Source organism: Leptosomus discolor, unplaced genomic scaffold (assembly GCF_034619465.1).
Source record: "Leptosomus discolor isolate bLepDis1 unplaced genomic scaffold, bLepDis1.hap2 HAP2_SCAFFOLD_35, whole genome shotgun sequence".
NCBI lineage: Eukaryota > Metazoa > Chordata > Aves > Leptosomiformes > Leptosomidae > Leptosomus > Leptosomus discolor.
Genome location: NW_028237764.1, coordinates 3,044,861 through 3,055,624, shown reverse-complemented (window position 1 = coordinate 3,055,624; position 10,764 = coordinate 3,044,861). Strand labels below are relative to the sequence as shown.

At 54.1% G+C, this 10,764-nt stretch overlaps 1 protein-coding gene across 1 annotated transcript; it reads left to right on the top strand.

Annotated features, from left to right (window-relative positions):
* Positions 1 to 3,860: 3,860 nt before the first annotated feature.
* Positions 3,861 to 4,787, top strand: LOC147413045 (olfactory receptor 14J1-like). Its single transcript, XM_086480922.1, has one exon. The coding sequence runs from the start codon at positions 3,861 to 3,863 to the stop codon at positions 4,785 to 4,787; it is 927 nt and encodes a 308-aa protein (XP_086337048.1).
* Positions 4,788 to 10,764: the final 5,977 nt, after the last annotated feature.

Below are 10,764 nucleotides of genomic sequence, written 5' to 3'. Positions count from 1 at the left end.
TCTCTTCATGAAAGCTCCCATGGTGCTATGTCTCAGTTTTGTGACTAAAATAGTGCTGAGAACACACGAATGTTCTAGCTGTTTCTGAATGGTGTTTGAAAAGCTTCAAGGCCTGCTCTGTTTTGACTGTGCCACACCAGTGAATAGAGGGGTGAGGGTGCAAGAGGCTGGGGGGAGACACAAGCAGGCCAGTGACCTCAAATCACCATCTTAAATTTTCTTGCTTTTACTCTACGTTTCCTCTTCCCTTGTCCCACTGAGTTGGGGGAGGGAGGTGAGCAAGCTGTAGGGTGGTGCCTCATATCTTGTAGGGTTTAAACCACAACATGTATGAACAAGGAAAGGCTGGTTACAAATGGAAAAGTTCAGGGTAAAAAGGTAGTTTGGAGGATGTGGAGAAAATTGAAGAAGGCAAAAACAGGGTTTCAGGAGAGCAGAATTTGACCTTCTGAGGGACTTCCTTGGAAAAATGCCTTAGGCTGCAGGCACCAGAGAAGACAGGTGCAGAGAGGTGTTTGATGCTCAAGGATCTCCTCTTCATGATCCAGAATGTTCCACCTTGACATGCTGGAAGTCACATCAAGGTGGCAGGAGGCTGGCATGGCTGAGAAAGGAGCTACTGGTTGAAACCAAGGATGAAGGGGAAGCCCAGAAAAGGCGGCAGCTGGCTGCCTTCCAGCCTCCTTGGTTCTGGGATTGTGGGAGGAGAGGGACACTCCAGAGCTCTTGGCAGCACTGCCCTCTTGCCAGGAGCTCCCTTCATCCCAAGCAGGCAAAGGCAAGGGCAAGGTCACTCTGATGCTGAGGAAAGCTGGGGGTGTTCCATGAAGGCTACAGGTCCTGACCTCCAGCCTCTGGGAAGGGAGAACATGTCCCTCGGCATTGCTCAGGCCTCTCCTGGGGACAGTCTGATCTGCACGGTGCAATGGCAAGCGCAGGTGTGGGACACTGTAGGACATCCTGTGGTGGAGACGCTCAAGGGCTCTGGCAAGACAAAAAGCCCCCAAGAGAGCCGAGGTCTTTCTCCCCTTGGCAAGGGCTGTTGTCTCCACCCCCAAGGCCTACTGGAAGACACCTTCACCTTACAGCACCAGCACCTCATTGCCTCCTCAGCCCACCCAGGAAAAACCCAGAAGCAGAGGACCTTGGCCCTGCCCTTGGCACTGCACATCCCCACATCACCCTGCCCCAGGAAGAACCCTGAGGAATGGCTGAGGGACAGGGTCTGCCTTGCAGGGGCTGGGGAGTCAGGGCTTTCTTTTGTCTTGATAAAGCACAGCAAGGGTTACTCAGCATCAGAGCCACCTTCACCTTACCTTTGCCTACCTGTCCTCACTGTCTCCAGTTTTCATTTCTAACCAGCCCCCAGGGAGGCTTTGTCAGTAACATCCCTCAGTGGAACCCATCAGTGCTCCAAGAAACTTTGGAGTTTGCTTCTGACTTTGACTCCTTGAGAGGTTTCCTCAACTTCCTCACAGTCTCTGTGATTTATGAACTTCACACCAAACCACCAGAGAGATGATTAAAAAGTTGTTGGGCTGTTGCTCTGCTGCTGATCTGGGCTGGGCTCCTGGGACAGAGAGAGCTCCTAGCAAGCAGGCAGAGCTGCAGGGAGACAGCTCTGCCCAGCAGCAGCTGCTCTGCCAAGCGCAGCAGGGCTGAGGGGGCTGCCTGTGGGCACCAAGGAGAAAGGAGCGGGGCAGAGAGAGGTTGAAGGCAGGGGAGAGGGGGAGGATGGCTGAGAGCTCACTGGAGGAGAACTCTTCCCAGCCTCTGACACAGTAAGTCTCTGGGTGCAGGGTGATGTGTCGGTGGCTCCTTGCAGGATCTCCTGAATGTGTCCAACCTCTGGGATCTGTCTGGGATGGAGAAGAGGAAGCCGGGCTGCAGAGCAGGGCTTCCCTAGTGCAGTGTGAGAGGGACAGGGCATGATGGCTGCCTTCTGGTGGGGATGGCTGTGGGGTGTGAAGGTGGGTGTGCAGCCAGCAATGTCCAGGCCTGTCCTTCTAAGCGTGGTCCCTTCACCATAGGAGCCTGTGTCCTGGGGCAGGGACTCTGTCACCAGCCAGAGTCAGGACTCGGCCTGCCTGGGGAGCTCCTCATGGTGCTGTGGTTAGAAGCTGTGGGTGGAAGGACAGTTCCCCAGCAGGGCAGGGCAGGGATCTTCTGCTGTTCAAAGGGTGTTGTGCTGCTCAGGACTTCTCACAACTCCAGATCCGCCCCCCCCGGACACTGGTAGAGGAAGCTTCTCAAGAAGTACATCAAGGCAGGGTTTACCTGAATGGGAAGGAGCCTGTGCTTTCAGTCTTCTACTCTGAGTGGCCTCTGGGGTGGAGGGAGTGTTGGACATGGACATTATTCTCTCAATTTGGGAGGAGGCACTGAAGTCCAGATGTGTTTCACTTGGAGGTTTCTAAATCAAAATCTAAATCTAAATCAAAAACTAACCACCTTTGGCTTACTGAGCTCCTCAGCATCACCTCTGCAGCCTCATCAGCAATGAACTCATGTTCCCATCAGAGCCTGCAGCTACGGAGATGGCCCTGGGCAGTGCTCTGCTGCCAGGAGGGGTCTGCAAGGCTGAGCTGAGTACACAGCGCGTGGGACGGTGTGTGTGAGTGCTGCCAGGGAGGAGATGTGGAGACAGAGAAACAGCTCCTGACAGGGACAGCTCCAGGCAGCAGAGACATGGGCAGGGAAAATTAGAAATGTCATGGCAGCGGGAATTCAGAAAGGTCCTGACCCAACACAGAGAGCTTCTTCTGAGCAAGCCTCCCTGGTCACCTCTCCCCCTCAGCAGACCCTCTGCCCTCAAGGCGAGGGGGTCCAGGGCAGGTGCTGCTTCCTCTGCAGGCGCAGCTGCAGTAGAGCAAAGGTGCATCTCTCCTGACACATAAACTTCTTCCTTCTGCAGAGAAAAGGGACTGAGAGCAACCGGCCTGGGATATCACCAGCGTGGAGGTGCTGTGCTCTGCTGTGTAAGGAGGAAGTTTTCCCAAGTGCCAGCTGTCTTTCTTTCCTTTTCCCTATTTGCAGAAGGATCAGGGTATTGCTTCGTGTTTTTCTTTTCTTCTTCCTGCTGCTTTTTTCTTCCTTATGGAAGCTCTGGGTTGTGGGGGTATCTCCGATCCACTTTGAGACACGGGCCCTGGGAGGCTGTATGCAATGCAGTGTGTGGAATTTACAAACAAGCTGACTCTCCCTTCAGGAGACACTGGGCAGAGTTTTTCAGGCACCTGGGCATTTCCCTGGGGTAAAGAGGTTGAAGTGCCCTTCCCCCATTGTGGGGGCACTTCACCGGGGAGGATGGGAACCTACTGACAGCCCCATTCTCCCCCACAGGCACACTGCTCTTATCATGTCTGGAGAGAGCCTGGAGATGGAAAATGGGGGGGGAGAAAAGTTCTGTGCTACTGGAGAGTGATTCTGACCCAGACTTTGCTGTTCAGGAGAGCAGAGTTGGAAGGGCTGGGTCCCTCCCTGGGCTCTTCCCTCTCAGACACAGCAGGTCTGGGTGCTGACTCCATCGCACTGTAATAAATAGGGACAAATTTCACACGGTCACTGAGGCAAATACCTCTCACTCAAGTGAAGCACCCATTGCCAGGAACAGCTATTGAATGCACGGGCTGTTTGACACCACTGCAATAGCACAGGTCTGACTTCTCTGGAGCCCATGGGCAGAGCCCCTCCCCATTAGTCCTAAACTCACAAAAAAGAACTGACCGATGTCCCCCCACAAAAAAAGCCTTTGAGGCAGTTATGTGTGAGAAATGGCATAAGACTGGCTCAGAGAAATCTGACCTGACCTGTCAATGTCTTCTCCTCTTTCAACAGTTCCCCATTCCTGCAGTGAAACAATGTCCAATGCCAGTTCCATCACTCAGTTCCTCCTCATGGTGTTCGCAGACAAACGGGAGCTGCAGCTCTCGACCTTCGGGCTCTTCCTGGGCATCTACCTGGCTGCCCTCCTGGGCAATGGACTCATCATCACCGCCATAGCCTGTGACCCCCACCTCCACACCCCCATGTACTTCTTCCTCCTCAACCTGTCCCTCCTTGATCTGGGCTCCCTCTCCAACACTCTCCCCAAAGCCATGGCCAATTCCCTCTGGAACACCAGGGCCATCTCCTACTCAGGATGTGCTGCCCAGGTCTTTCTCAATCTCTTTTTTATTGCAGCAGAGTATTTTCTTCTCACCGTCATGGCCTACGACCGCTACGTTGCCATCTGCAAACCCCTGCACTACGGGACCCTCCTGGGCAGCAGAGCTTGTGTCCACATGGCAGCAGCTGCCTGGGGCAGTGGCTTTCTCAATGCTCTCCTGCACACGGCCAGTACATTTTCACTGCCCCTCTGCCAGGGCAATGCCCTAGACCAGTTCTTCTGTGAAGTTCCCCAGATCCTCAAGCTCTCCTGCTCACACTCAGGCTTCCTCAGGGAGGCTGGGTTTCTTGTGGTCACTGCCTGTTTAGCCTTTGGTTGTTTTGTGTTCATTGTGGTGTCCTACGTGCAGATCTTCAGGGCCGTGCTGAGGATCCCCTCGGAGCAGGGACGCCACAAAGCCTTTTCCACCTGCCTCCCTCACCTGGCTGTGGTCTCCCTCTTTATCAGCACTGCCATGTTTGCCTACCTGAAGCTCCCCTCAACCTCCTCTCCGTCTCTGGACCTGCTGATAACAGTTCTGTACTCGGTGGTTCCTCCAGCAGTGAACCCTCTCATCTACAGCATGAGGAACCAGGAGCTCAGGGATGCTGTGTCGAAAATCATGACTGGCTTTTATTAGGAAGCAGGAAACTGCCCATCTTCCTCTGCATAGCAGTTGTCATGTACCTCTGTAGAGGCCCAACCTCTCATCTGTATTTTCTGGTGTTGATGGTGGCGTTTTACCAGCCATGATGTTGTATCCCCCTTCTAATTCACTGCCTGATTTTCTTTCCAGACGGAGAGGATGTGTAGAGGAGGAGCTGTGCTCCTTGTGTGTTTAAACAAAACACAGTTTTGGAGCTGCTGGGGGAATTCCTGTGTGCAGAGGTGGAGGGGAAGAGAGTTCCCAGCATGGCAGCGCTGCCAGGAGCACTTGGTCTTCCAGAGCTCTTCTCTTTCCACTTCCACTCTCTCCCTCTGAGCCCTTGGGTTGCTGTAAGGCCCGATTGCTCTGGCAGCTTGGTCACAGTCCTCCTGCGTGGTAGTCCTGTGACCGCAGGCAGGGACAGGCAATGGGCACTTCTCTGACAGAGCTGCCCTCCGTAAGAGCAGTTCCATCAGGAAAGGGGATCTCCTCAGGGCACTGCCTGAAAGCTTAGGTCTTCCTCTAAAGTTTCTCTCAAGAACATGCCCAAGAAACTGTCCCACAGATGACAACGCCGATGAACAGAGGAAGAGTGTGAGTGTGCAGGGTGTGGGGTGTGGGGAAAACAGCAGTGTCCTCACACAGCCGGGCCTCCTGGGAGAGACCTGAAGGACCAGCAGAGCAGGGTCTTGTCTGTGCCTGGGCTCACTGGACACCCTGGGGAAGCTGCCTGTGCTGGTTTGGGCTGGGATAGGGTTAATTGTCCTCATCATAGCTGGTAGGGAGCTGTGTTTTGGATTTGTGCTGGAAACAGTGTTGATAATACAGGGATGATCTCTTTATTGCTGAGCAGTGCTTGCACAGAGTCAAGACTTTTTCTGCTCCTTACCCCACCCCACCAGCGAGTAGGCTGGGGGTGCACAAGGGGTTGGGAGGGGAAACAGCCGGGACAGCTGACCCCACCTGACCAAAGGGATATTCCATACCATGGGATGTCATGCTCAGCAATAAAACCCGGGGGAAGAAGAAGGAAGAGGGGGACATTCGGAGTGATGCCGTTTGTCTTCCCAAGTAACCGTCATGCACGATGGAGCCCTGCTTTCCTGGGGATGGCTGAGCACCTGCCTGCTGGTGGGAAGCAGGGCCTGAATTCCTTCTTTTGCTTGGCTTGGGTGCGCTGCTTTTGCTTTACCTATTAAACCACCTTTATCTCAACCCACGAGTTTTCTTACTTTTACCCTTCCGATTCCCTCCCCCATCCCGCTGCAGGGGTAGCGAGGGAGGGAGCAGCTGTGTGGTGCTTAGTTGCCGGCCTGGGTTAAACCTCGTGCCCTGGCGCTATCGTCATGGAGGAGCCCCATCACAACCACCATTTCCAGCACTGCCCTCTCACCCCAGCTCAGAGAGGTTCTTGTCCCGGTACAGAAGGACACTGAATGACCAGGTCAGACGTCCATGTTCTCATTGTTCAGATGAGATGTAAGAATGCACATCACATCCACGAGGAGAGATGAGCCTGAAGGAGCACAAACGCCATCAGCTGTTCCTGGGGATGCCATGAAGGCCTGTGGGACAGACAGTGTCTCAGGGTCACTTCGCATTGACGGTAACGTCCCCTGAGAAACCACCGGAATGCAGCACTGGGGTGGGCTTCCTTGAACCCAAACGTCCCTGCATCCATTTCTCTTGCCGTGGGACATCTCAGATGAGTGCAGGGCAACGTGACACACTGCAGGGTTGAGGTGCCTGCCAGCCTCTGGGAATGGCAGCAGGAGGCCAGAGAGGCACGACAACTCCTGCCCTGCACTGCCTGTGTGTGTGCGAGGGAAGGACTCGTGTCTCTGAGCAGCCCTGCGGGTAAGATGAGTGCACGAGACCAGCTCAGATGTGCTGAGGGAGCTGGCAGATGCTACTACTAAGCTACTCTCCATCATCTTCGGCAGGTCACGGCAAACAGGAGAGGAGCCTGAGGACTGGAGGAAAGCCAATGTCACTGCAGTCTTCAAAAAGGGCAAGAAGGAGGATGTGGGGAACTACAGAGCAGTCAGCCTCCCCTCCATCCTTGGAAAGGTGATGGAACAGTTGATTCTGGGTGTCACCTCTAAACAGGGGGAGGAAAAGAGGATTGTCAGGAGTAGTCAGCATGGATTCACCAAGGGGAAATCATGCCTGACCCACCTGAGAGCCTTCTGCGACAGCATGACTGGCTGGGTGGATGAGGGGAAAGCAGAGGATGTTGGTGACCTTGACTTCAGCAAGGCTGTTGTCACTGTCTCCCACCACATCCTCACAGGGAAGCTTAGGAAGTGTGGGCTAGACGAGTGGAGAGTGAGGTGGATGGACAACTGGCTGAAGGAGAGAGCTCAGAGGGGTGTGCTCAGTGGTGCTGAGTCCAGCTGGAGGCCTGTGACTGGTGGTGTTCCCCAGGGGTCAGTACTGGGTCCCATCCTGTGTATCATATTCATAAGTAACCTGGATGAAGGGACAGAGCACACCCTCAGCCAGTTTGGTGATGATACTAAACTGGGAGGAGGGGCTGACATGCCAGAAGACTGTGCTGCCATCCAGCAAGACCTGGACAGGCTGGAGAGCTGGGAAGGGGGGGAACCTCATGAGGTTCAACAAGGGCAAGTGTAGGGTCCTGCACCTGGGGAGGAATATCCCCCTGCACCAGTCCAGGCTGGGGGTAGACCCACTGGAGAGCAGCTCTGCGGAGAAGGACCTGGGAGCTCTGGTAGACAACAAGTGGACCATGAGCCAGTGATGTGTGCTTGTGGCCAAGAAGGCCAGAGGTATCGTGGGGTGTATCACGTATAGTGTGGCAAGTAGTTCGAGGAAGGTTATTCTCCTGCTCTACACTGCCCTGGTGAAGCCCCATCTGGAGTGCTGTGTCCAGTTCTGGACCCTCCAGTTCAAGAGGGACAGGGAACTGTGGGAGAAAGTCCAATGGATGTTACTAAGATGATGAGGGGGCCGGAGCATTTCCCCTATATGGAAAGGCTGAGAGACCTGGGGCTCTTTAGCCTGGAGAAGACTGAGAACGGACCTTACCATCACTTATGAATGTCTAAAGGGTGGGTGTCAAGGGGACGGTGCCAGGCTCTTTTCAGAGGTGCTCAGTGACAGGACAAGGGGCAACGGGCACAAACTGGAGCACAGGAAGTTCCACCTCACCATGAGGAAAAACTTCTCTACAGTAAAAGTGACAGACCATTGGAACAGGGAATCTCCTTCCCTGGAGATATTCAAACCTCCCTGGACATGATCCTCCACGACCTGCTTTCGGCAAATCAGCTTTAACGGGGGGGTTGGAGTACATGATCCCTTCCAACCCCCACTGTTCTCTGATTCTGTGATTCTTTCTGCAGTAGCTGATAGGTCAGCCCTTGACTCCTGGCTGGGATACGTGATTTTAGGCTCACCTCTGCCAGTGTCTCTAACAGGCCAGCAAAAGCACATTGATGGTGAGAATCCCCTTCCCTAAGAACCTGGTAGAGCCCTTCAGGAAGAGGGCATGGATAGGGGTTGTCACAGCTCTTCTGCTGTGGAGGGCAGCTTTGGTTGAAGTGTGGGTGAAGGTAGTAGGGTACAAAAACCATGAGGGAGGTGAGCAAGAGAAAGTGTAGCAGTGCTGAGAGGAAGGATCACTTCCACCAACCCTCTGGCAGTGCTCTTCCTACTGCTGCCCAGGATGCTCTTGGCCACCTTTGCTGCAAAGGTGCAAAGCCAGGAGAGGACAAGGCTTTGGGGAGCCCTCACAGCCTTCCCAGATCTTCTTGGGTATCAGCAAGAAAATGCAGTGAGGCTCTACTCTGTTGTGCATGATGGGAGGATGAGGGCCAACGGGCATCACCTGAAAGAAGGGAGGAAATACTCTGCTCACCAAGACACTCAAGCACCGCAGCAGATCTCCCAGAGAACTGGTGTTGTCTCTGTACTTGGAGATTTTCAAGCCCCAAATGAATGAAACCCTGAGGAACCTGCTCTGACTCCATAGCTGACCCTGCTGTGAGCAGCAGGTTGGCCTAGAGACCTCCTGAAGTCCCTTCCAGCAGGAATGATTCTGTATTTCCATCCAACACAGATCTTGCCTTCCTGATGGAGGGAAATCATGCAGGTGCCTGCTGACCATTGACGTCAAAGAGAAAGTTTGGTCAGATGACCTGTGGCTTTCTTGTCCCACTCCAGGCATTGTTGCAGAGATGCAGGGCTGCCTGGCAGGTACCCCCAAACAGCCCTCATCAGCTCCACGACATCACCTTTTCTTTTCTTTTTCCCTCACTTCCTGGTCACAATTTCTTCCCTTTGACCATCCTTGTACCCTCCCATGCAAACAGCCCATCTCTGTTCACCCTTCCCTCCCTAGTCCTACTCTGCCTTGTTTTGGAGCTTCCTTTGGTGTTTCAGAGCTGAACACCATGGGAATGTGTCCCTTGGTCAGCACTATCACTGAACAAGTGCCTTCTGTTATGATCTGTAGTGCCCTGCAATTCCTCATGCTGTTGTCTTGTCAGAGGCACCACAGGTCAGGGTGAGCCATCTGAGGGTGCAGATGAAGAGCTGGTCCAATGGTGCTTCCCTGCTGGGGGACCTTGGAAACTCTGGGATTTGGCACTAGAAACCCCAGGAAGCTTTGTGAGGAGAAGTGGTGAGTCCTTTACGGGGGCAGAGTGAAACCATAGCTGAGGGCAGGCTGGGAGCTGAGCAGCTGAGGAGTGACCCTGAGGAGAAGGGCCTGGGCACTACGAGGGATGCCAGAGGAGCCGGTGGTACACGCTCACCGTGTGGAAGGCCAGCTGCAGATGGGGCTGCAGAGACGGGGCTGCATTAGGGTGTGCGTGGCCACCCAGACAAGGGACCTCTCATCCCCCTCAACTCGGCACTGGTGTGGACACATGTGGATGACCAGAGTCTGGCTTTGGAGCTCCGTTGTCTGGGGGAATGGGGAGGAAAAGGAAAGCCTGCCGAGGAGATCTGCCAGGCTGGAGTTTGGAGCCTGTATGGGGAGGATGAAGGTTCTGGGCTTCTTTAGCCTGCTGAAGTGGAGGCTCAGGGCACAAGAGCAGTGTGCACCTGCTTGAAGGGTGGTTTCAGAGCTGATGGAGATTTTCTTGGTAGTGGGAAGAGAAGGAAACCTCCACAAAGTGCAGCTTGGAAGGTTCACACTGGAGGGGAGAACAAAAGAAATGTCTCACAGAGGGTAGTCTTGCAGTGCAAGAGGTCCCCCAGAGGGCGTCTATATCAGCCTATGGCTTTGTGTTTCAAGGAATGGCCAGCGAGAGTGGAGAGACATGAGGGAAGGTGGAGAAACGGTGGGGTGAGAGCTGGGTGGGAAAGCAAACAGGGTGTCAACAGCCTGAAGGGAAAGAGGTGCAGGCTTGGGGCAGGGAAGGACAGGCTGCAGGAGAGATGGCCAAGGGCTGTAGCAAGCTGAAAGGTCCAAGAGGCCTGAGGTCTTGATCCTCTTGGCTAGAGCAGTTGCCTCTGCCAGCGAGGCTGGTGAGATGGAACTTGGAGGGTGTCAGGATGGGCCTTGGCAGGGCCTGAGGGTCAGGGCTTGGCCTTTCTGCTTCCTAAAGCAAAGCAAAGGGTTTTCTCAGCATTCCAGCCCCCTGCACAGGGCCTTGGCCTGCCTGCAAGCATGGCCTCCAGTGATCTGCTCTAAGGAGGCCCTGGGGAGGCTTTGTCAGTAAGGGCCCTCAGGGGGGCCAGTCAGGGCTTCAAGGGACTTCTGGGCTTTGCTTCTGACTTTGACTTCTGGAGAGGTTTCTTCAGACTTCTCTCAGTACCTGAGGGTCATGGAATGAGCCCCAAATGCCCTAATGAGCTGTTTACCTTGTCATTTTCTTCAAGTCTTCAAAACTTGCAGAGATAACTGGAGCTATTTCATAGTGTAGTTCCGGAGGAAGATTTCAAAGTGCATCTAAGAAAATTTTTTTTTTTAAGGGTTACACCTTCTGCCTTTTCTTTC